We start from the raw sequence: 26,589 nt of genomic DNA on the forward strand, positions 1-26,589 counted from the left end.
TAATTAACTAATCTCAACATTCATTTTTTTTTAATAAGTGTTATTTTTATTATAGATTTTTTTATTCTCAATTATATTAATAAATTAATGTGAAATATTTTAAATACTTATTTATTTAATTGGTTTAAATATTAAATTACTTAAAATACGTACTTTTCTGAATGGAGCAGTAATTTCAACGGCTAAAGGAAGGTCTCGTTACTCGTTACTCGTTAGGTCCAACCGTCTAATATTGCATTTTGAACGACTATATCGGCCATCCTGCCAAGTGCCAACCCATCCACACACTGGTTTCCAAAATTCTGTATCAAGTTTTCTTCCAATATTTTTTGTTTAAAAATGGTAGAAATTTTATATAAATAAATTTATGAATTGACATATTTTAATTATACGATGCGTTAAATTATAAAACAAATTTTATAATAAAACAAATTTTATATATCTAATCAAATTTTATAATTATTTAAATTTATTTTTATAATTTAATTCTACAAGAAAAATGACATTTTACGACCAGTTATTTCCAGTAAAATAACTATTTACAGTTAAAATAAATTTATTTCCATCTCAAGTAATATTTTTCGTTGTAAAATAATAGTCACAAATACTCATTTTTCTTGTAATAAATTTTGTATAGATATACTAATATTTTTTTTCAACTATTTATATAATCCTATGAACATTGTTCTACTCGATCTTTTATCCCATGAAATAGCTTAGAGCTCATTTAAATTTAAAATTATTTCCTCTCATCTCATTTTAACTAAAATTTTTATTATTCTTTCTTAAATCCTCTCAACTTATCTTTTATACATATCTCTGAATCGGGCGTTAAATCTCTCGTCCTTTCAAATTTAAAACAGCAAAGCTCTGAACACGCATTTAACCTCATTTACTACCCGCAACTGTCACCCAACCCCTCCTTTCTTGCCTATATAAAGTGACCCTCAGACGCTGCTCCAGGTACTAACACAGAGCGACAGAGGAGAAAGAGATATATATCAGAGAGATCAGTTGTGAGTGAGAGAAAAAAAATATAAGAGATCGAGATGGCAATGAGGTGGTGTGTAATGCTAGTTCTTGCTCTAGCTGTAGTCCACGCTACAGCTAGGATTGTGCCCAGCGATGCTGGCCTCGACGACCAAAAGAACTTCGTTTCGTACGGTGGTGTTGGCGGCTATTCTGGGCTCGGCAGCGATGGACTCCCCTTTGGCGGAGTGGGTGGAGCTGCTGGCATCGGTGGTGGGCTAGGCGGTGGTCTCGGAGGTGGGCTCGGAGGTGGACTCGGTGGAACCGGCGGTGGTTTAGGTGGAATCGGTGGATTGGGTGGTACTGTTGGTGGAGGTGTCGGCAGTGGGTCTGGTGTCGGCGTTGGTGGTGGGAGCGGCGTTCTTCCAAATCCTTGAAGTTGTTGTTGTACTGCGTGCATGGGATTTGATCAGTTCATTACCTAATTACCTTACCGATAGTTTACTGTTTGGCAGTAAACTATCGGTAAGGTAACAAATAGAACTGAGATGTTCTATTTGTAGTTGTTTGAGATGTTCTGCATTTTGTTCTATTTTGTTCTTCTTAATTTTCAGATCAGCTAGCGAGAGACGTTTGTATTTGGAGATGCTTTGTTTCCAACTATCTTAGAAACCAAAAATAACAGTATTGAAGAAAATGTTTCCATTTCTCTTTAAATATTACTTGGGGTACTTAATGCATGGCATTTGACGCGGCTTGATCTGTAGTACTTTAATTTTAATACGAGTATCTAATTAAAAAACTAATACTTACAGTCGTGAGTGTGCAAGCGCTGTATAATTATTTTTAAAAAAGTGAATAAATATAGGATCCACATAAAAAGAAATTATTTTTTTAATAGTGGATCTCATTCTTTTTCAAAACGGCTGCATGGTATTTGCGCACTCCATAACTGTATGTAGCATTACTCATCTAATTAATACATGATTCGATTGCCCGCGTGTCATTTTGTTGTTGTTTCTTTGTTCATTTGCAAATTAAATTCCAAATATATAATATCCTTTCATATATAACATTACATGTAATGTTAGGTACAAGTTTTAAATAGATAAATTTCTTGCAGTTTTTTTGTAAAATGGATAATGCTAGGGGCCCGCCAAGCATATATCGTTGGGTGTGCCCCCAGTGCAGTTTTTATTTTTTTTATTTTAAATATTTTTTAAACATATTTAAATATTCTTTTCAAAAAATACACATATTCACTATTAGTCAATCTCTTTACCATCAAGGAAAAACAATTAAAACACATGAGCGGATAAATCGACAGGAGGTTACTTAGCATTTTCCTTGTAAAAAAGTATATCCACTCATAGTGACGGAACCAAGAATTTATTGTAAGGGGCTGAGTAAAGCTAAAACTATAATAAAATATTTTTTGTTTTATTTCTAGGTCAAAATTAATCTATAAAATCAAAATAATTTTGTAGAGGGGCCAAAATAATTTTTTAGAGAGGGGGCCAACACAAGATGAGATTAATATAATTATACTAATATGTATTTTTTTTTCAGACCTTGAGGGGGCCATATTGGTTCCCTACCCCTTCATAGGTCCACCGCTGTCCACTCAAACAGATTAGGTTTTTTTATATTTTTTAAGGTGGAGTCTACCTTTTTATAAAGGGGTTGGTAGCCTGGATACTTGTCTATTTGAAACTTGTACAAATCATTACTGTAATTACTTATACTTCAACTTCAACTTCAACTTCAACTTAGCCTTAGCATTTTGGATCATTAACGTCATAAATAATTAATTAATCTAGCTAGCAAGAAATTAATTGGCATGTAAGGACCGGATCGATCAATTAATTAATTAAGTAGAACCATGGTGCATGCATGCATGGGACCATTGCTCACTAGAAGTTGATCATGGCCATTGCTTAACCAAGAATTATATATATATATATATATATATATGTGCAGATAGAAATGATGATTTTTCACTCCCGATCACGAAAAAATCGATCTTTTCACTCGTATATATTTAATTTCAAGCTCTCATGATATCACGAGAACTTGAAAATCTGAGTTCATGCATGTGAGCTAATTAATTAATGGAACACAGAAAAAAGTTCTTTCTTTTTTCAAAAAAGAAAATTAAGAAAAAGAACAGCTTAAAAGCGAGAAATATTTATCTTACATGAAGGGAATATTGGATGATCAGTACTATGAACATTTGAGGTAAGGTCTTACGTACGTAGCTAGGGCTTTGGACCTTTTGTTTTTTTGTCCTCAAATGTTAAAAGGGTCGACCCACTATCCGCAACAAGTCTTATAATTAATATTAATCCTGAAGTGGTTAATGGTGGTATTTTAACTTGGTTAATAAATATTAATACCTTTATTTATAAAACAGATATATAAAGAAAAAACTGAAAAAATAAATAAATCTACATGAATTAATGTATATCAAAGAGAAGCCTAATTAAATATAAAACTTACGCAAAGGCATTTATATCAATGGATTGGTGGCATATATTTGATGGGAAGAGAGAGTTGATCACAGATCACAGGCCACACAAGTAGTACTATAGAGATGTTTCATGGTCATATAGGGCAGTAATTGAGCCGAGCTGAGCCCATTTTTGACTTGCTGAACTTAGCTCTGCTCGGCTCAAAAAATTTGAATTCGAGATTTTTATTTAATTTTTTTTCAAACTCCACTCGATAAGTTAAACTCTCCAATTCGAACTCAAGCATGTAAATTAACGTCAAATATATACCTACCATCAACAAAAACCTATAACCAACTGCAATAAACGTACTATGCATACGCTCACTAGGAGACGTTTGGATTCGAAGATGACTTGAGATGACTTGAAATGAGTTGAGATGGATTGTGAATAGTAATGAGATAAGTTATGAATAATAGTGAGATTTGTGAATTAAAATTGTTGAATAGTAATGAATAGTAGTGAGATGAGTTGAGATGAGCTGAGATGAGTTGAGATGTCCTGCGAATCCAAACGTCTCATAAAGCTTATACCTTGCAAAAGATCATTAAAATCATATAAATCAACCGTAAAGGCGTTTTCTCAATTTTGGAGCAGCTAACTATAGCGTATTCTAATGTTAGACCAAAAATTTATTAGTATTTATTGAACGTATAATATAAATTATATCAGTTTGTGAGTATATTTTTATAAAATTTTATTATGATTAAAATATTTCCGATCGATATTCGAATTATTTTTTTCAGTATTGATGGTCAAGGTTTCGATCGAGGACCCAAATTCCACGTAGTTTTAGGGTACAGTATATAACGACACAGCTTGACCAACAACAACATCAGCCACGCACATATCTCTTTTTTTTTTCCTTTTTTTTTTTTCGATGGAACGTGAGAGGTTTTAATATCATGCATGTTATGGCAAAAATTAATAGCATTAAATGGGAGCCAGTACGTAGTCATGTTCATGCATACAGCAGGATTAATTAAATAGGCAGCTGGAGTACTACGCGTCGACTTTACTATACCTGCTAATAGGTCTCTGACATTGGCATCTCAAATTGAGTGTCTGAGATCAATTTTCAGCAGTAAAGAATAAAGATATGCCACCAACTTCTCCTACTACTGCAGAACTTAGCTGTAGTTTTTAATTGATCAATTTCTTTTTGGTCTAGAAATATTGAGACAAAGATTAATTATAAAGTAGGCCCTGATCAATAAGTAGCTTATCAAACAGTACTGTGTCTCACATTCGTGACCTGCACAATATTATTACCTCAGCAATTAGGGTCTTGTTTTCGGCCTAGATGATAAATTTGAGAATTAAAAAAAAAAATGAAATTTTATATTATTTATAATTGAGTTGTTTTTTATAGAGTATTAAATTTATAATTAATTCTTGTAAAACTTATTTTATTTATCTACCTCTCTCATTTCAACTTTTAAAATTCAGATAGCATTGAGAGAATATTGTTGATTCCTTCTAATTGACAAATTACTTCATCATGTCCAGGAACTAGAATATTGAGCCGCTCATCGTATGCAAACTTTACATGCATAGTTTGGCTAGCTAGACTGTCAATATTGTGTTCCATTTCAAACTATTGCATGGGAATCATTTGAATCTTGATGGTTTGTATATATGTTGGACTTGTGGCGCCTGGTTTATTCTTATGGCGGCTAAATTTGATGATTTGACCCGATTCGACAATAATGCATTATGATTTTTTGGCAAATTTTCATGGAGGCTTGGGCCATGGCGCAAATTTTCATGCATTATGATTTCAGAAAATATTGTAGCGTATAGTTTCTTATCATTTTCGTATTTTGTTGAATCGTGGGGGCATATTTAGTGGGAAAAGACATTTTAAATTTGAAAACATGTGATTGAAGGATGAAAGTTTTGCTGAAAGAGTGAGAAGCTGGTGAGACTCTTATCATTTTTCTGGCACTCCCAGTTCTATATTGGCTGGAAAATTTGAAGAGCTTAAAAAAGACTTGAAGAAATGGAACGCGGAGACTTTTGGTAATGTGCAATTATTAATAGAAAACTTCTTATGGAACAGTTGCATAGTTTGGAGGAATTGGAGTTGTCGGGTCTTTTATCTTTTGAGGAATAGAAAACTAGGGCTTGTGGTGCCTAGTTTATTATTGTGGTGGCTCAATTTGATGACTTGACCCGACTCGACAAGAATGCATTATGATGTTTTGGCAAATTTTCATGGAAGCTTGGGCCATGGAGCAAATTTTCATGCATTATGATTTCAGAAAATATTGTAGCGTATAGTTTCTGATCATTTTCCTATTTTGTTAGATCGTGGGGGCATATTTAGTGGGAAAATACATTTTAAATTTGAAAACATGTGATTGAAGGATGAAAGTTTTGTTGAAAGAGTGAGAAGCTGGTGGGACTCTTATCATTTTTCTGGCACTCCCAGTTCTATATTGGCTGGAAAATTTGAAGAGCTTAAAAAAAACTTGAAGAAATGGAACGCGGAGACTTTTGGTAATGTGCAATTATTAATATAAAACTTCTTATGGAATAGTTGCATAGTTTGGAGGAATTGGAGTTGTCGGGTCTTTTATCTTTTGAGGAAAAAGAAAAGAAAAAAATGTATGCCGGCAGAAATTGAGAAATTAACGCTTTTAGAAGAAATTTCATGGAAACAAAAATCCATAATTTTATGGCTAAAGAAAGGAGACAAATGCACGAAATTTTTCTATAAAATGGCTAATTCTCATCGTAGAAATAATGCTATTGAAGTCCTTCATGTAAGCGATAATGTGATTTGTGATAAGGAGGAAATTGAAGATCTTATTGTGAACTTTTATGAGAAGTTTTGGCGAGAAGAATTTTCATGGAGGCCTAAGTTAGATGGGTTGCCTTTTGATACTATTGACCAATTTTCTACAATTTGGTTAGAGAGACCCTTTGAAGAAGATTAACTCCTTGATGTGGTTAGGGGTATGTCCATGGATAAGGTGCCGTCGGGTCCGGATGGCTTCTCCATGGCGTTTTTCCAAGCTTATTGGTATATTGTGAAGGATGACATTATGAAAATTTTTGGAGAATTTCATTCCTTCCTTAAATTTGAGAAGAGTTTCAACACAACTTTCATCGCTCTCATTCCCAAAAAGGTGGGCGAAGTTGAAATAAAATATTTTCGTCCTATTAGCTTGGTAAATGAGTTGTATAAGATTATTTCTAAGGTGTTAGCTAACCGCCTTAGTGTGCTTATGGATAAGATTATAACGATGATTATTTCTCGACTCAATATTAATTGCTCATGAGTGTTTGGAAAGCAGAAAAAGGATGGGGCAATCTGGAATTTTAGTTAGATTGGACATGGAAAAGGTTTTTGACCATGTCAATTGAGAATTTCTACTCTACTTGGGAGATTTGGTTTTGGAGAGAAATGGTGCTTGTGGATAAGACATTGCATTTCGACGGCTAGATTTTCTATTTTTGTGAATGGATCTTCGGTTGGATTTTTCAACAACACCCGCAGTTTAAGGCAAGGTGACCCATTATCTCCATTCCTATTTGTCATTGTTATGGACGCTTTGAGTCGTATGATTGATGTGGCTGTTGAAGGTGGCTTTGTGTTAGGTTTTATGGTGGGTGATGAATCTCGGGGCTGCATCACTGTTTCTCATTTACTCTTCGCAAATGATACTTTAATTTTTAGTGATTCCAATCAGGATCATCTTAGAGCTTTAAGAGCTTTGTTGTTGTGTTTTAAAGCTATCTTCGGGCTTATAATCAATTTAACAAAGTCTAAAATTGTTTTAGTGGCTACAGTAAAAAGTTCTCTTGATCTAGCCAATATTTTCGGTTGTAAGGTAACTATTTTGCCTATGAAATATCTCAGACTTCCTTTGGAAGCCCCTCACAAATCAGTGTCTATTTGGGATGGGGTCATTGAGAAGATAGATAGCAAATTAGTTGGCTAGAAAAAGATTTATTTATCAAAAGGGGTATAATTACTTTGATTAAAAGTACTTTGTCTAATCTTCCCACTTATTTCTTCTCTCTTTTTCCCTTAACTACGGGAATAGCTAAAAGAATCGAGAAAATTTTCAGGAATTTCTTATGGGATGGTATTGGGGAGGAAAGAAAATTTCACTTGGTGTGCTGGATTAAAGTTTGTGTCTTGATGTCATGTGGGGATTTGGGCATTAGGAATTTAAAGCTTTTCAATAAGGCTCTACTTGGAAAGTGGCTTTGGAGGTACAACAAAGAGAGTAATACATTATGGAGGCAAATTGTGGATGTCAAATATGGAAGGATGTGGGGGAATTTGTGTACTAACGAAGTTAAAGAAACATTTGGGTGAGTTTATAGAAGTCCATTCAGTTGGGATGGGGGGATTTTGTCAATAATATTAATTTCAAAGTTGGGAAAGGGACTAATATTTTTTATGGCATGATGTATTGTGTGGGGATTCAGCTCTCAAATCTATTTATCCTAATCTCTTTAAGATAGCTAGAAACAAAGGGGTTGCAGTGGCTGAATCGTATCAGATCTCTAATAATCTTCTGCACTGGAATGTGGATTTTAATAGAGAATTATAGGACTGGGAAGTGTGTGAAACTGCTGATTTCTTTGCAAAGTTATATGATATGAAGATCGATCAAAATAGGGAGGATATGTTGATGTGGATACATGATTATAATTCCATATTTTAAATGAGATCTTATTACAAGGTATTAAATAGTAATGGTGACTCAGCATACCCCTGGAAATGTATTTGGAAAACAAAGGTCCCTAGTAAAGTTGCATTCTTCTGTTGGTTGGTGTCACTTGAGAAAATTTTAACCACAAATAATTTGAGGAAAAGTGGATTATTTGTAATTGATTGATGTTTTATGTGTAAAAAAGATAGTGAATCTGTTAGTCATCTTTTTCTCCATTTTGAGTTTGTGACAGCCTTGTGGAATGAGATATTTGCAAGGGCTGGCATTGTTTGGGTTATGCCATTGCAAGTGTTGGATTTTTTGGCTAGTTGGAATGGATCAGCGGGTTGTGGAGGCAATGCAGAAATTTGGAGAATGATCCCCTTATGTTTGTTTTTATGTTTATGGTTAAAGAGAAATGAGAGGTGTTTCGATGATCACGAACGTATTATGAGAAAATTAAGGGATTTTTTCTTTAGCTCTTTTAAATTTTTGGGTGAAGAACTTTGCAAGGGATGTGAATACTTGTAATGTTTTGTTTTGTTTTTCTTTAACTTGTATTTAGGTATAATCACTTCTATACTTCTTGTGTATTTGGTTATGCCTAATTGCTTGGAATAAGATTTCTTATTACCTCTCAAAAAAGAAAAAAAAATTCTTTATTTCTCTGTGGAATCTTAGGAAGCTCCACAAGTCATTGGTCAGTTAACTCAGTCTGCAAAGAAGCACCCACATCGAATTGAAAACGCAAATGAAGCACCAGAATGAGAACATTCTTCATTCAACAAAGGATTGCAATCTTTAGAGGTAAAATAATCTATAACTTAAACACGAAATTGTAAATAAAAGTACGGGTCGAATCCAAAATACAAAAGTTGTACATTAATGTGCGAATGATATCTTCACATGTAGAGTCCTTCTGGCACCCCTTCCTTCTTCTTGAACATCACTTTCTCTTTTGCCTTCTTGAAATCCACGTGTGTTACCTGAAGCACATAAGTAAAGGTTGAACATCAGGTCAACCGAGCCCATCGATCGAACCAACTCCATAAAACAAGCATATATTTTGCATAATTTCCTGGAGACCTTAAAATAAACGAATGCAACCTTTTTTTTCCTTTACTTCTATTTATGGGTGAGAAGCTCAACACTGAAACACCAACGCTCCTTTAAACGACATGAAAACAAGACGGCAAAAGTTGCTACTGAAAGGACTTGACAGATTCCAAACCATCAATGCATTTACCAAAATAATCATACAATGAAGTTGGCATTGGTTGATTATGTCCTATTTGGTATGTTTCTTTCCTTCAACGATAAACATAGAATGACAGCTCCCACTTACCAAGTTGAGAAATGACATAATAAAAGCTAAAAGCATCAAAACAGGCCAAATCCTAGTTCACTGGAAGAGAGAGAAGCTACCATGACAATCCGATACAGTATCCTGCAAGCAAAAGGGGGTCTAAGATGGAAGAAGTCCATCTCTCTGCTCTGACTCTCCAAATTTGAATCAAATTTTTTGGAGCTTACTGCTAGCTATTGGTGGCGTACTTATAAAACAAATAACAATAACAATAATAATAATAATAATAATAATAATAATAGAAAACTATTGGTGAAGCAAGATACTGGCAAGTATCTATGAAATAATTCTAATTCTAAAGGAGGTTTGGATATCAGGAATTTACAGGTTTTTAAGAAGGTTTTGTTGGGCAAATGGCTGTCGAGATACCACCAAGAACGGGGGACGTTGTGGAGAAATATCATTGACTCGAAGTACGGTGAAGCATGGGGAGGTTGGTGCTCAAATGAGGTAAGTGTGGGTCAGATGAGGTGGGGCTTTCGAAGCACATAATAAGAGGATGGGATGCCCACTTTAGATACCCGGTTTGAGGTGGGTGATGGGTGATGGACTCAAAATCAAATTTTGGCATGACATATGGAGTAGCGACAGGCCGCCACTCAAGGAAACTTATCCAAAAGTCTATGACATAGCAAGAATGAAAGAAGCATCAACTGCAGACTTTTTGGTTACATCGAATGGTGCTCCTCAATGGAACATCACTTCTTTTAGAAATGCACATGATTGGGAAGTAGACACAATATCAGAGTCTTATGATCTCATATATTCCACTCGCATAAGGAGAGAAGTTGATGACAAGATTTTCTGGCGTCACTCCAAGAAAGGAAAGTTCACTGTCCGCTCTTTCTATCAAGCCATGCAACGCATACAACCAACTCATTCCCATAGAAGAGCATTTTGGAAGACAAAGGCCCCCTAAAGGCACTCTTCTTTGTATGGATAGCTTTGTTGGGGAAGATACTCACACTTGACAACTTACGGAAATGTCGATTCATTGTCATGGAGTGGTGTTGTATGTGCAAAAAGAGTGGGGTGTCAGTTGGTCATTTATTACTTCATTTTGATATTGCCATGATATTATGGAACGACTTCTTCACTCGGGTGGGAATAACTTGGGTGATGCCGAGAAGGGTTATTGATCTCTTAGCTTCTTGGAGAGGTCTTTAGGGTGACTCTCATATTGCAACAATATGGAAGATGCCCATATGCTTATGGTGTTGCATTTAGAGGGAAATGAATGACAGAAGCTTCAAAGATTGAGAATGATCAATGGAAGAGCTTAGGAAATTGTTTTTCAATACTTTACTCCATTGGTTGGTTGTAATTGATTTCAATGGAATGAGTTTCCATGAATTTCTTGTATCGTTGAACTAGCAAAGGTGATGCTCTTGTATATGTCCCGTATACCTAGGCTTTTGCCTATCCCTTATGATCAATAAAATTTTGTTTACCAATCAAAAACATTTCTAAAGGAGTTGATGAATGTATGAACTTTGCCGTTAAACTTCTGAACAAACAACAATATTCCAGTCTTTAAAAGTGCACCTCAAGCAATTAAAAAAGAAAAACCTTTGCCAAAAGTAAAAGAGAATTGAAGCATAACTGACCTTCATACGGCGTTCTCTTAAAGCAAGCAAGCCAGCTTCAGTACAAATTGCCTTTATATCAGCTCCAGAGAACTCATCCTTAGTCATAACAAATTCTTCTAAGTTGACATCATCAGCCAATGTCATCCTTGAAGTGTGTATCTGCAATCCAGAAATACAATTTTTGGTTAATCAAGAATGAAGCAAACATGGCAGATACAATTATCAAAAGACAAAGAGGAATATATTCAGTGTTGTTTGCACACATTTAAGCGTACCTGAAAAATGCGCCTCCTTGTCTTGATATCAGGAAGAGGGAACTCTATCTTTCTATCTATTCGGCCAGGCCGAAGCAAAGCTGGGTCAAGACTTTCAATCCTGTTGGTTGCAAGAATCACTTTGACATCACCTCTTGAATCAAAACCATCCAATTGGTTCAGCAATTCCAACATAGTCCTTTGAATTTCACGTTCTCCACCTGAGTGGGCATCATACCTGTCGGGACCTGCTGGTCAGAGGCACCCATGAAAATTGTTTACCATAGAAATTTCACTAACTCACCTCTTTGTACCAATTGCATCTATTTCATCGATGAAAACAATTGAAGGTGAGAGATCATCAGCCACTCTGAATAGTTCCCTCACTAATTTTGGACCATCACCCAAGTATTTTTGAATCAATTCACTGCCAACAACTCGTAAGAAAGTTGCTGACGTTGAGTTTGCTACTGCCTGAGAAGAGCACAAGCAAGCTTACAAGCTCAAATTACAAGGAAGCTGAAAAGCAGAAAGCATGCTCAAATGGCACGTGTGTGCACATTTAACCATTTAGATATGGAGATTGTAATAAGAGGGAACTTCTTGAAAATAACATAATAACTGATGTATAAACCTATGGCAATGAATGAAGGATTGTACATATAGATATAATTTACTTCAATAAGATATAAGTCAAATATTAAAACCCAGATGTGTGAAAAATCATAAGAAATCTCCAACTTAGGGCAGGTTTGGGGGGTGGGATGAGACACAAAATTCTCATCTCATCTCATCTCATCATTACACATTTTTCAAATCCCCATACAAAATATAATAAATAATTCAACTTTTTCAAATCCCAATACAATTATAATACTAAAATATAATATTTTAAACACTAAAACAAAACACAAAATTCTCATCTCACCTCCCAAACCTGCCCTTAATTCCATAACATTAATTAGGTCCTACAAGCAAGAGTTGTCCTAACACTTTGATGCCGATATATTTTTTTTTGATAGGTATTCTCACCCAAAATAAAGAGGGCATCAGTTCTCCAATTGATGCCACTATATTATATCACATTCTAATTTGTAGATAAAAAGAAAGGAAACAGGAGAATGCATCATCAACTGATACTGACACAATATTACATACAGCAGAAGGAAAGGGAAGTACACACCTTGGCAAGCAAAGTCTTGCCTGTTCCAGGCTCCCCATACAATATGACCCCCTTAGGAGGCTTGATACCAATATCTTCATACAATTCAGGATGCGTTAGAGGGAGTTCAACTGCCTCTTTAATCTCCTGTATCTGGGCATCTAGACCACCTATGTCAGCATATGATTCTAGGGGAGCCTTCTCAACCTTCATTACAGACACCATTGGATCAACTTCATCCTGTAGAAGCCCAACAACAGAAAGAACCTGAGAGGGACAAGAGATATAGGAGGTTAGATTCTTTCTTCCTTGTCCAGTGGCATAAGAGCTATTCAGGAAAAACCAATACAGATAATGACACTGTAAAGCAAATAATTTTTCTCATTTTGGGGCCAACAGAGAGTGCAACAAGACAATCTATATAGTCATCAGAGTTAATGTGCTCTGTCAAATCATATTGTTGAACAATCTTCTGAGAATTCAGACCCCATAGATTTGAAAAATTATCTTAAGGAGCAAACTGAAGTGTGTAATATCAACAATGGCTACAAAACAAATATTTATTAGCAGCATAAAGATTATCATCAATTAAGAGACAGTTTGTGGTCATACTTTTGCTTTTCCTTCCTTTTTGTGTGGGCGACCATGTCTATTTTGACTAATAAAATAGAAATTTATTTCTCATCATAACCTTGTATTTTTTGCCACATCCACAAGGATGGTATCAAACTTCTTTCTTGTTCAATGTTATTTTGCAATAAGACTATCTCAATTTCTAGTCAAATACGTGCAAAGTGAGTTCTTAGAGAAACATCTACCAACTTAACCAAAGTCTCCCAGGTTTCAAAATTCCACTACATACATCTTTACATGCATATGTTAAGAAAACACTCTAAATACGAATAAACTACTAAAGTACCCATTTCTCTTTATAAGTTAATGCATCCAAAGAAAATTGGAATTGCCAAGTGAAACCAACATAAAATTCACTCTCTAAAGATTATTATTTCGCCTGAAAAGAAAAAAAAAATACTCCACTTTATCGGCACCAAACACTCAATCAGTAACGAAATCAAACATGAATTACCTTATTATGCATCAAGATGGCGCAGCCAGGCTCGAGTTGATCCTTGTCCACGAACGACAAGATCCCCACATAATACTCAGGCCCCACCGAGGACGACACGATGGCGTGGTTCTCGTCGATGAGCTCCTCCAGGTTCCCAACGCTCATCGGTGATCCCCTGAGATCGTCGACCTTGGATCTGTCCTCCTCGGCCTTCTCCTCCTGCGGCTTGAGCCGCTCTTGGTTCGCCACGAACTCCTCCTCCATCAGGAGATAGTCCTTCACGCGCTCCAGCTTGAGGAGGCGGAGCTTGCACTTGGTCAGCGGGGTCACGGTCGGCAGCCTAGCCGCCGCCTCGGGGCCCTTCTGCTTGCGTTGCTTGCGACCAACTCGGGCCGGAGGAGCCGCCGGCTCGAATTTCTTCTCCTTCTTGTCGGAGCCGTCCTGCTTTCGGTCGCCCGGTAGACCTTGCCGATTCAGACCACCCGGAGTTCCTTGACCCATGCTTTCCTTCTCGGTTTCGATTGATTAGTTTCTTCTCTTCTCTAAGAGACAAGAGTGGTAAAAGGGGTTCTGTATTGACCTTGACGGTCAGGATGCTGCCACGTCTCTATTTATGTTTTAAAAGTAAAACAAAGGGTAGGGACTCAACCAGAAGGCCTGTTTTCTCTCGCTGGCAACCTAGTGGGTAAAACAAAGAGTTCGAGTCTCCCAGCTTCGCCATATTTATATCTTTTTTTTTTTTTTTTTTTTCAAAAATAAGATTTTTTATTAAAAAATTTATTTGAATTATGTATGTGTATTCTAACCCAAGGAAAATTTTGGTTCTTTTGTTTTTATGATTTTAGTTACAGCTCTGATTTTCATCTTCTTTATCTGTTTGTTTCCTCGGAAAAAATGCTCACTTTGATAGCTAGAAGTGGAGCTGTCAAATGGGTCCCCGACTATGTGAAATCTGCAATGAAACACAATCGAAGTACAAGTGTCCCGCTTGTCTAGTGCCTTAGTAAGCCATAGAAGCTGCTAAACATCTTTTTTTTTTTCTTTTTTTTTCTTTTTGTCGGAAAATACTTTCAATTCTCACTGATGTCTGTGTTTTCTTGTTTTTTTTCCGGTCGCAGTTGCTCCGTGGTTTGTTTCAAGAAGCACAAAGGTATGCCACTCTTTTGTATTACTTCCATTTCTCTCTTGATGAATGACATGGAAGTTCCTAAGCAGAAAATCTTAAGAACTGGAGGAGGTTGCTGATTTTACAAATTCAGTGTCTTACACTCAAGGGTTCGCGTCTTTATATTAGAAAATCCCAGTTGATGATTGAATCGTGTCATCTTGGGTTGTCCAAAGAAGCAATTTTGTTGCAGTATTATTATTCAAAATGGATTATTATGAATAAAAATTCTTGATTACCAATAATAATAAAAAAAAGTATTAGGTTTCAAAATGGGGACCTAGATTTGTGACACTATTGTATTGTAGAGTCCGAGGCTATATAGAGTTGAGCCTATAATACCATTAGTCGCCATGGAGAAATAAAAGGGTATCTTCTACTAGGCTGCTGGGTAAAGGTTGAGAGAAGTAATAAAAAAATATTAAGACTTGATGAAAAACTAAACTGCAAAGAATGAATTATTTGACAATGAGAACTAACATGAGCTTGTATGAATGATGCAGAAATCCCATGTGCTAAGCCAGTTCCTTCTGAGGAAAAATCAAGTGAGGGTTACATTAGTCTGATTACATGTGCAGCACTTACAATGTACTGTTTTAATTTTCAATTTCTAGTTGCTATTATAGATTCATAAGATCTTGTTCATGGCTATTAAATTAATTGTGGTTTCTGTGTAATACTAAGGGAGTTTCCACCCCCCACCCCCATAGACCTTATTGGTTTTTCAATTGCTGATGCTTTTTGTGAAATTGAAGAATTTTATTTTCCAAATGAAAACTTTATTTCTTTGGGTAATTAGCCCCCACATCCAGTTCTCTTCTTATGATGTACTTCCTTCCCTTTATCCCTTTTTTCCTCTTTTCCTCTTTTCCATTTTTTTCCCTTCAAATGCATTCCTTTCAAGTTTCAACCTCAAGATCTTTTTTTTTTTTTTTTTTTATAAGTAAAAATATTATATATATATTAATAACAATAGGAGTAACCAAGTACACTGGACGTATACAAGAAAACACATAGCCCATACTAGAGAGCCCCTAATGGCCAATAAGCCCATGAAAATTATAAATCTATCCAAAATACACCAAGCCCACATGGGGAATAGACAGATTGTGTTACCAGACATAAGCTTTACTTCTAAAATGAAAGCTTCTTTAACATAGGCTAGAAAATACACTTCACAGTCAAAATTAAAGCTTTATGGTGTTTAAATTCCTTCTGACTTTTGAAAGTCATTTCACATTAAAGGAATTTATTTCTCATAAAATAAATGTATGCATATGTGCAATTCTTCTGCTCATATTTTGTTGCTCTTGCATTACTCCATTAGTATAGTTTTCATCTCAACTTTGATTATTAACCTTTGTTTAATTCCATTTCTCTAAAAGCTATCTTATCTTCTTTTTTTCATGTGCATTAGCTGCTGATCCAGAATCACATCTAGAGAGAACATTAAATGTGGAAGAACCAGGCAATGTGCTACAAAAGTTGCAACTGGAGGCTATAGGTATGAGTTTTCTACTAGCTCAGAGTTATGACCCTAGAATATTATTTTTTACAACTATGGGAGATGTGATACTTTGGGAAAACGTGCTGCATTTTGTCTGCTAGTATAAGCAGGGTTCTGAATCTTATCATGAAGATGTCGACAATCAATCTAGAGTTCTCAAATTATGAGAAATGATGATGAGCTTAGTTGTTGAAAAGATTGTGATTGAGTTATAAAAAATTGTAAATGCATAGAGAAATTTAGGGTTAGCAGTCTTTTGATTTAGTGAGAGGGATCTCATGCCCAGGCCTTTCGAAAAGCATAATGGGGATGCAACCTATTTCATCATATCTTAAGTTTAAAACTATCAATCGTTCTTTGTTCTGTTTTCATATGATGTATGATCATGGGGAGATTGCTTTGGAGACTTATTCCCGGATCATTTCTTTTTACTGAGGATAAGGATGCCCATTTTCTTAGTTAGGTATGTCAAGGGGGCTCGTTATGATATCTCAAGTTTGTCAGATGGGTTCAACATTTGGAGTAGGAATCAGTTGCCTCTCTTTTCTTAGTTGTTGCATTCAAATCAGGATGTAGTAAAGGAGAGGATAGAACTTACTCGAGCTTGATGAGGAATGGTATGTTTGATACCCTCTTTCTTTGACATTGCATTCTATGGTTTTTCAGTACCTTATCAAAAAAATTGTCCATACCAAGTAACCTATGAAGGAGTGGATAGAACATGCTAGAGGTAAACGATGTATGGCATATCTTTCTTTTTTTTTTCCTGATAAGTAAGAAGAAAATGATGCACGGCGTATCCTTTTTTTTTTTTTTTTCTGATAAGTAAGAAGAAAGCTATGTATGGCATATCTGATGCCCACATTCTTAGGATGTTGCATTAGGTGGTTTCTTCAGGCACTGTGAAAAGTATTTGCCATACTAAGGCACCTATTGAGGTTAACATACAATTGACCATCATTTGTGCACTGCTTGTTGTGAGAGATTTTTTGGTCGCTAGTCTTTTTTCTTTGGTGTCTAGTGGATAATATCAAAGGCAGTTTTAGAGTTGTTAGTATGTTAAAAAAATTTATGTTTTTTTAATGAAGAAAAACGTCAGAGGGGGCGACCGGAGATGGCTTCCCTACGTGGGAGTGATCATAGTAGCACTCTACCCACTGGAAACTAGACAAGAGAGGCCTAGATAGCAGGAAGCCACAAGCACCTCCTCAAGTCGGGTTTGAGCCTTAGCTTAAACCCCAGACCCACTAGGGAATTCAATAAATCTTTAGGCGGCTAATACTAATAGTCTAAGGTAAATCCATATTCGGATTCGAACCCAAGACCTAGTACATGCCAAACCACTTTGGAGTAACCCAAGGACCATTGAACTACCACCCTTAATGGTAAAACAAATTCATGTTTAATTTGCTTAGAAGTTGTATGATGATGTATAGCTGTTCCTCCACTAATTGGACAATTGGGAGTGAAAGGAACAATCAGTTTCCATGATCATATTTCATTGCTTTTGCATTACTCCATTAATATAATTTTTTTAATCAGTAAAAAAGAACTTTATTAGTAAGAAAAGTAGGCATAACCCAAGTACTCGGTAAAATTCCTACCTCCTATAATATAATTTTTATGTCAAACATATTTTCTCATAGAACTTTGTTTTTTTTTTTTTATGAGGTAAATTTTATTGATACAAATGAAATAGGCATAGCCCTTGTACATAGGAAGTATACAAGAGAACACCTAAATACATTCTAGGATCGATAGATTAAAGATAGGAAATCGTGAGCATTGTTTCCATTAAGCACAATGGCTGAAACCCAAAGCAATAATGTGTGTACAAAAAAATTATGAAGTTATGCCATTGTGCGCTCCCTATCTTCAAAGCACCGCTCATTCCTTTCCGACCAAATACATCAACATAATGCACAATGGATCATCTTCCACACTGCCACCACTTGAGGACAGCCTTGAATCTCCTTCTAACAAGCCAGTAGATCAACCACCCTCAATGGCATTACCCACGCGACATCAATTCTTCTAAAAATCTCATCCCACAGCACCCTTGTTACCTCACAATGCAATAATAAATGATCCACTGATTCTCCCTGCTTTTTACACTGATTGCACCACTCCATCACAATGAGCCCCCTCTTCCTCAAATTGTCTGTGGTCAAAATCTTTCCAACAGCAATCCATATGAATAAAGCTACTTTAGAAGGCACATGAGACCTCCAAATATTCTTCCAAGGGAAGGGAACACTACCTTGTGATGCTAATATTTTGTAATACGCCCTGACTGTACACTTCTTGCTGCCATTGGATCTCCACTACATCCTATCCCCATGTGCCGTAGTGTTTCCCATGGAGTATATCAACCTAAAAAATTCTGAAACGGTGTGCAATTTCCAATCATGAAAATCCCTGTTAAATAGGACATTCCTTTGGTGAGAACCATGGGAAAATACCCACAGATCCGCCACAGTAGCCTTCCTGTTAGCTACAATACGACAGAGAGCTGGAAATGCCCTATCAAGATATCAACCAGAAGGCTTGCCAAGTTGTTGATACTGGGCACCACGCCCAGCACAACCATCTCGGACTTACCAAGGTTCACCTTAAACCCCGACACAGCTTTGAAACATAACAAAAGTGCACGTAAAGTTTGAATTTGACCATGATCTGTTTCACAAAAAAGGAGGGTATCATCACCTCCTCCAACAGCAACCTTCACCATTCATCCAAGTGCCCTCGTAACAATAACGAAGAGAAGAGGAGACAATGGATCCTGTTGCCTCAATCCACAAGAACTGTTAGAAAATCCAGCTGGGGTGCCATTAACTAGCACCGAGAAGCAAACGGTAGAGACACAATGTCGAATCCATGAAATCCACCTATCACTAAAGCCACACCTCCCGAGCAAGTATAAAAGAAATTCCCAATTTACATGATTATATGCCTTTTCCATGTCAAGCTTGCATAAAATACCTGGAGCTCCCTCCCGCAACCTATGATCCAAGCACTCATTGGCAATGAGAACCAAATCAAGGATTTATCTCCCCCGAACAAATGCATTTTGAGGCTTAGAAATAATTTGTTCCAATATCGGGCTAAGCCGATTAGCAAGAACCTTCGAAGTGATCTTGTATACTCCACTCACAAGGCTTATAAGGCGGAAATCCTCAACTGTCGTAGCCCCCTGTTTCTTCGGTATGAGAACAATGAACGTCGCATTGAGGCATTTCTCAAACTTCCTAAAAATTTAAGGAAAACCTGCATAAACATCACATTTCACAATATCCCAATAAGCTTGAAAGAATCCCATCAAAAAGCCATCGGACCTGGCGGTTTATCTTTGGCCATACCACAAATGACCTTATAAATCTCGTCTTCATCAAAAGGTCTTTCCAATCAACTCGCACTCTGTGAATCAATAGACTCAAACAAAAAATCATCTAACTTCGGCCTCCAATAAGCCGGTTCCGTGAGGAGGTTCTCGTAATAATGCACAGTATGATTTTCTAATTCAAAGGGGGAAGAGAGCACTTGAGTACCTGAGTAAAGTGTCTCAATCGCATTGTTGCACATATGTGAATTAGTCACTTTATGGAAGAACTACGTACATTTATCACATTCTTTTTGCCAAAGGGTCCTGGATTTTTTTCGCCACGAAGTCTCCTCCATCAACAACACCCTCTCCAGTTCAGTCACAACCGAACTCTTTCTCAATAACTCCTCCTCCGATGTGTCTCCCATCAATTCTCTCCCCTCTAACTCCTATAACTCCTTCATAAGGGTAGTCTTCTGGTTGTCAATGCTGCTAAAAACTTCCAAGTTCCACTTCTTTAAATCTTGCTTCAAAGCCTTAAGCTTACCTGCAAGAACGAAACTAGGAGTCCCTAAGAACTAGTAATACTGGCGTCCCCCATGAATACCTTCACAGTCTAACAAAATAGGAAAATGATTCGCGCAAACTCGGGGCAACTGCTTTTGAAACAACTCTAGAAAGTGGGCCTCCCACGAATGAGAGACAAGGAACCCATCCAATGTCGACCAACCCCGACTATTTGACCATGTGAACTCGCCCTCGATAAGGGGGGGATCCATGAGGTCCAACTCAAAGATGAACTCAGAGAACTCCTCCATGGCCGAAGAGTTGCGATAATTCCCCGATTACTCACTGGGAAAGCGAGTAATATTGAAATTTCCACCCATACACCATGGCAAATCCCATAAATAATATAAACCTGCCAACTCCTCCCATAGCCTTCTCCTATCTCTATCCATATTAGGCTCATACGTGCCTACATAAGCTCATTCCCATCTATCGACAACATTTTTAAATAAACTAGCAATCGAGAAATTTTCAACACACTCATCTATCACCTCCACCACTCTTTTATCCCACATAAAGAGAACACCGTCCGAAGCTCCCAAAGAGGCCAAGTATGACCAACCCACATACAAACACCCCCACAAACTACGGATGATTCTTCTATCAATGACCCACAATTTTGTTTCTTAAAGACACACCACATCAACCTTCACGTCCGCAATGAGGATTTTATGCGAAGGCGCTTATTGCAATCATTAAGCCCCCGCACATTCCAAGAAAGGTTCTTAGGCTTCATGAGTACAAAGAGTGCCCCACCCTTTCAATCTATCCCTTCTGCCACTCCCCTCCTTCGCTTCATAAGTAATGGTACATGTGAGCCTTTTGAGTTCCCTATCTTGCTTTGTGGCTGACTTCGCTCGACCATATTCAATGGCTACAAGAAGGGCCCTAAACTGTTCTTCAAAGCCTACACAAGAAATCCCAATGCAAGCTTGTATCTCCTCTACCTTCTTGAACACCCACTCTGAGATAAAACTTTTTGGGTTAGGACTAAGGGATAGTGTGCATAAAGGGGTTGGTTCAGTACCCCCCCCCCCCCAAAAAAAAAAAAACGAGCACTCACTATCACAAATAGCCTATAGCAACTTCGAGTCTGAAGCGTGGCCTTGAGTGGATTCTTCACTGGTCAAACCTGCACTGTGGATCATCGCCATCTCCACCAGATTGCCCTAAGAGCCCACTATATCATTTTCCCATGTGTTTTTTGGGAGCCCATCCATCACAGGCATCTCTTCATCCAGATGGGAGAGGCTTCAACTCTTAGGACCCCCTCTATTGGGATTGCGACCACTGGCGGTCTAGACGATAGTGGTGTTGCAGTCGAAGCACCGGCATCCTCCCTCGGCCTGTTCTGTGCTAGATCCAGCACGTCAGAAGCAATCGATGCTCAAGAAGTGGTAACTTCCATAGCCCGGCATGTCGGAGACTTCGCCGGGGCTCCTTGGCTCTTCATCGACAATGGTGGTTGAGACCTATCCGTCAATGGACCTGTAGCGTTCGGAGACGGCATTCAGGTTATGTCTCCTCTAAACAGGCCCAGCAGTTGTTGGTTCTACTTGCCCAAAGGTTGAAGACCAACGTCTAGGCCCATCAATATTTTTTTCTTTTCCTTTACTACCCACAGACGGCCCATTCTGCTTACCCACGTGGCCCATTCTCCTGTTGTTACTTTTCATTGGCCCATCGACCAAACCCAAGCCCACCCCCACCCCTACCCCTTTTTCCTCCTCAACGCACCTTATTAACCAACTTACATTAAGTTGTAATTCATCCAATTGGCTCTTCATCTCCTTCATCGCCCGCAGGACCACTTCCTTGTTTGGACCGACATCTCCTCTGCCACCCCCCTCAAGTCTCTAGACCCCTACAGAAATGGCAGCGCTTCCTGACCGTTGCAGCGGTGCAGCCCATCTCAATCGAGTCAAAGTGTCAGACCTGACATCCAGCCTGACAGGTTGACGAGACAGGTCCAATGCCCTCGGTTGTTGGAGAGCCTCCATGTACGACCGGGAAGAAGACTTAAGAGGAGCTACCGTTGTCGTTGGTGGTGCCGACCCAACGGAGCAACCTTCTCATCCAGCCTCCCTCAAAATCCGCCAGCTGCCTCCATCCCTGTCTTCAAGTATAAACACGCAGTTTCGGCTACTACCGCCTCCGTACTCCAGTAGTACCATGAGCGCACCTAGGAAGTCTGAGCACCTCTATGCTATGTACCCCCTATCACCTTCCTGATGCGCTGTATAGAACTCCTTTCTCCCACCCTTCAAGCAATCCTCTAGAGCTTTGGTGAACCAGCGTGCCGTGGCTAACTCCAAACTCATATTTTTCACAAACTTCCACCCTTTTTCAGTAAGAAGCACCCTGCGGCCATACCTTGACACCTCAAATGACTTTGATTCTATAACAATGGCTTTCAAACAACCCATTTTCCTCCCCGTGCAAGCAACACGCACGATCAAACGCCCACGATCACCGTTGGAAAGAGTTTACGGAAAGAAAAAGTATACGGAGAGAAAGTGTACGGAGCAACATGCACGTTCACCATTTGTTTATTGAACTTTGCTTGTTTCCATTTCTCTGAGCTATTTTGTCTTCTGTTTTTTTTTTTTCCATGTTCATTAGCTCCTGATCCGGAGTCACCTGTAGAGAGACCGTTAAATGTGGAAGAACCAGGTGATGTGCTTCAAAAGTTGCAACTGGAAGCTATAGGTATGAGTTTTTTACTAGCTCAGAGGTATAAATATTTGGCCTTTATACCACTATGACTGTGCACACTAAGCGCCAAGATTATAGGAAGTGGGAGATAAGAGTGCAAGTCAATAATGTAAAGAGAGACGTATCATCATTTAATCCTTGTTTTGATCAAATTTGGCAAGCAGCAAAGTCTGTGAAACTAGAAGCAACTCTGAGAACGAATTAACAATTATAAAAGTGAATCAGGAGAGAGTTGGATAGGCTACAGTACATTTCTGAAGTGAAATAACTAGAGCATCATTCTACTAGCAAAATGAAAGAGGATAGACAATCTATATGTGGGCTCTGCAACAGGAGTATAGATTGGAGAAGCTTTAAAGGCTACTGGTTTTTTTGCATTTAAATCTGGTCATGTTTTTATGGTCATCAGTAATATTTGTCTCATTTGGGGTGCTCTCTTTATTGATATTTCATGGTGTCTCTTTCATAATTAAAACTTTGTCTGTTTGTGCTAGTTTAAGGCAGTATCTCTCATGTTACAATATACGTTGATAGCTTGGTTCTTGGTCAACATCTGGTGGACATCACTGGAATGAATTTAAATTGTTGTGGTATACCATATATCATGAAGATTTTGCTGTATCAGCTAATTGGGCAGCTACCAGATGGTGTATGGACATATTTTTGTATGTTGAGCAAAAACTTTATAATGTGCTAGTGAACTATGGCTTAAATGACTCCTCTTTTATGTCGTCACAAGAATGGGATACAAGGTGAGGTCATGTATTCAAGACCTACTGGTGTATGAGCTTAACAAAAAAAAAAAAAAAAAAATATGTTGGGATGGATGAAATTATCTAGAAAGTTTCACTTTTGAAATCATGTCTGGTTAGATAATTTCCACTAGTTAAAAATTAATTGGAAGTCTTTGTGCAGCTTCTTCCAGTGAAATTCGTGATGCTTTGAAGGATGAAAACCTGCAGAAAATCATTCGCAATATTGATGGTTCACCAGATGCTGAGAATGTAAGGAGCTCAATCCTTTAATGAAGACACCAGTCTTTTCTATATTAGATTCTTGTTTGATAAGGATATCATTCCTACTTCAAATTATTGTTTGAACAAGCATGAAAGATAGTGTCAGTTAAAACCGGTGTCATTTGATTAGGAACTTGATAAAGCTATGGAAGTGGAGGTGTTCCGCATATTCACTGACAAGGTATTGCCATCTGTTGCCACCTAAGTGCACCCTCCTTACATCCATAAGCATATTTATGAGAATAGCTTTTCTGTGCAATTGTCATCTGGAAATCTGAATTCACTGGACTTTAAGCATCTTTCTCGGTTTCAACTGTTCTCAGATTCTATCAAACATCAACCTGTAGCTGCAACCGGCGGGAAATTGAGTAAGAAGATGACATTTGTTGCAGGAAGTTGAAAATCCTACAAAACCAGCAGTATGTTTGATCAACTTCTAACTTTGGCTTCAATATAGATTTTCCAATCTGGTTGGCAGCTCACGTGTCTTGCTTGGTTGGTTTAACTTCATACAAGTTTGTGGCTAGGACTCCTCTGATGTGATGTGCAGTTTTGAGAATACTTCAATTTTGGGCCTGGTTAACAAGTATTTTAAAGTTTTAATGTTTTATGTTGCAAATATTGCATGCAAATTAGAGCAAAATTGTGTAAACTTATAACATCTATTAGCTGGGATCACTACAATTTTTTCTGACTCCAGTTATCACTTTGTCTCTATGTGGGCTTCAAGACTTGATGATCGAGTTCTCTTGTTTGCTAAAAGCAACATTATCATATAAACAAGAATATGTCAAATGATGATAATGCTACAATTTATAGAAATTATATTTGCATTCATAAGTGCACTTCCTTTGGAAAAAAAAAAAAGGATAAATTTGGGACGCACGTAAAAAAAATATATATATATTTTTTAATATTAGACTTTTTTTTTTAGAAGAATTTATGGAACCCATCACGCTCTTTCTCTGTCTCACTCTGTGAAGATCTCGTTTGCAGCTTTATCCGTGTGGATGCGACAGTCTGATTACACCATGTACGGTGAACAGAATGACTCCAAAATCTGCCTATTTTTTAAGGGAAAATGCTGAGCTCCCGCTGGGGCTCAAGTGTATTTTATCATGTGTATTTTTTAATTTTTTTTATATAGATGTTTTTAATAATTTTAAATATTTTTAAAAAATAAAAAAATTTATAATATTTTTAAATAATACTTGCTTAATCATGAAGTAAAATATAAAATATTTTTTTATGATTTTTTATTTTACTTCGTGATTAAGGAAGTATTTTTTAATAACTTTTTTTTTACTTCTTGATTAAAAAAGTGTTTTTAATGATGTTTTAAATTTATTTTATTTTTTAAAAATATTAAAAGATATTAAAAAAATTATATAAAAAACAACTTAAAAAAAAGCACATACAATATATGCTACAGCCCCCAGCGGGAGCCCCCAGCAGGGGCTGTAGCACGATCCTTTTTTTAGTCTAAAGGCGCATTTGGATAAATCTAATTTTAAGTTAAATTTAATATCTAAATACATAATTTTTAAATTATTAAATTTATTTTAATTTAAAATTTCTTTATATTAAAATTCATAATCTTTTTTAATTTAACAAATCTTTATTTACGGGATCTATAACCTTTTTAATTTTTTATAAATACATTTAAATTTATTTTAACATTTAAACTCATATTAGATAGGTCTTTCAAAATTTATTTTGTTATCTCAACTCATTACTATTCAAAAAGATTTCAATTCATCTTAACTCAGTTTAACTCAGTTCAACATCTAAATGAGATTAAGAGCATTGGTAATAATCTAGCTATTGTCAAGTCTAAAGTTAAGGTTTTGGCCAAAACCAAAGTTAAAGCCATTGAAGATATTAATCTACATTGGACTATTAATTCTAAAATCAAAATAATAATAATATAATATTATATATTTTAATAATAATTTTTTGTATATTTTATAAATACACTATATATTAATTAATAATTTAATTTTTACTTAAAATTATTGTTTTTCAACTATTTTTTATATCAACCTAATTATCCAACATAATATAACCTTGTTTACAAAAAATATTTTCTAGAAAACTGGATATAATGTAGCCTTGTTTATCAATGAAAGTTTTAAAAGAATTTAATAAAGCCTTCCTGATTATTTGAGAATAAAATATGGGTTTGATAGATGAATAGTGCCTCCAACTTTGAAAATTCAATTACTATAGCTCAAACTCAAAACTAAAGGTTTTTAGTTAGTCCAATACAAGTCATTTATATAAAACTTAGCTATATTTTGGATTTGAGCATTGCTATTCATAAGCTCCCACATACCACACCACAATTTCTTTTATTTTTTTAATTTTATTCTTCCTAAAATAATAGAATTATTCTACTCATCATTCATATACCATATATTTGATGAGCGAAAAAAATTAAAAAAATAATAAAAAATGTGGTGTGTGATGTATGAGGCTTATGAATAAAGTTTTTCTTTAAGTTTTACTGGTATTTGACTAGTTCAATGTCAGTGCTCTAAGCAGAATTATTTTGTTATTTTTAATCACATATTAATTCAGCTTAATTATCGGATATAATAATACTCAAAATAAGTTGAAAATTAAATTTTTTGTTGATAAAAATGATCATAATATTACTAAAATTTGCAGAAAACAGAGGAAGTCTGCAGCCAAAAGAAAACGAG

At 36.5% G+C, this 26,589-nt stretch overlaps 3 protein-coding genes across 6 annotated transcripts; 2 read left to right on the plus strand and 1 right to left on the minus strand.

Annotated features, from left to right (window-relative positions):
- Positions 1-968: 968 nt before the first annotated feature.
- Positions 969-1,691, plus strand: LOC108991498 (glycine-rich protein 5-like). Its single transcript, XM_018965766.2, has one exon. It carries the CDS (start codon positions 1,050-1,052, stop codon positions 1,404-1,406), a length of 357 nt encoding a protein of 118 aa, XP_018821311.1. The 5' UTR covers positions 969-1,049; the 3' UTR covers positions 1,407-1,691.
- Positions 1,692-8,869: 7,178 nt separating this feature from the next.
- LOC108990723 (26S proteasome regulatory subunit 4 homolog B) lies at positions 8,870-14,289 on the minus strand. The gene is made up of 6 exons (XM_018964778.2): positions 13,611-14,289; positions 12,545-12,790; positions 11,666-11,835; positions 11,383-11,599; positions 11,126-11,266; positions 8,870-9,138 (listed from the first exon to the last, which is right to left on the minus strand). The coding sequence occupies exons 1-6, from the start codon at positions 14,091-14,093 to the stop codon at positions 9,055-9,057; spliced, it is 1,341 nt and encodes a 446-aa protein (XP_018820323.1). The 5' UTR covers positions 14,094-14,289; the 3' UTR covers positions 8,870-9,054.
- Positions 14,225-24,593, plus strand: LOC109020362 (zinc finger HIT domain-containing protein 3-like). 4 transcript variants are annotated; one of them, XM_019002811.2, is made up of 9 exons: positions 14,225-14,277; positions 14,503-14,595; positions 14,711-14,742; positions 15,261-15,302; positions 16,175-16,261; positions 22,776-22,862; positions 23,784-23,872; positions 24,015-24,065; positions 24,208-24,593. In XM_019002811.2, exons 2-9 carry the CDS (start codon positions 14,522-14,524, stop codon positions 24,229-24,231), a joined length of 486 nt encoding a protein of 161 aa, XP_018858356.1. In that variant the 5' UTR covers positions 14,225-14,277; positions 14,503-14,521; the 3' UTR covers positions 24,232-24,593. The 4 variants fall into 4 exon arrangements, with proteins under 4 accessions (XP_018858356.1, XP_035551224.1, XP_018820328.2 ...); XM_018964783.2 differs by having other exon boundaries at positions 14,249-14,273; XM_035695331.1 differs by having other exon boundaries at positions 14,248-14,595.
- Positions 24,594-26,589: the final 1,996 nt, after the last annotated feature.

This window comes from Juglans regia, chromosome 10 (assembly GCF_001411555.2).
Source record: "Juglans regia cultivar Chandler chromosome 10, Walnut 2.0, whole genome shotgun sequence".
NCBI classification, from domain to species: Eukaryota; Viridiplantae; Streptophyta; class Magnoliopsida; order Fagales; family Juglandaceae; genus Juglans; species Juglans regia.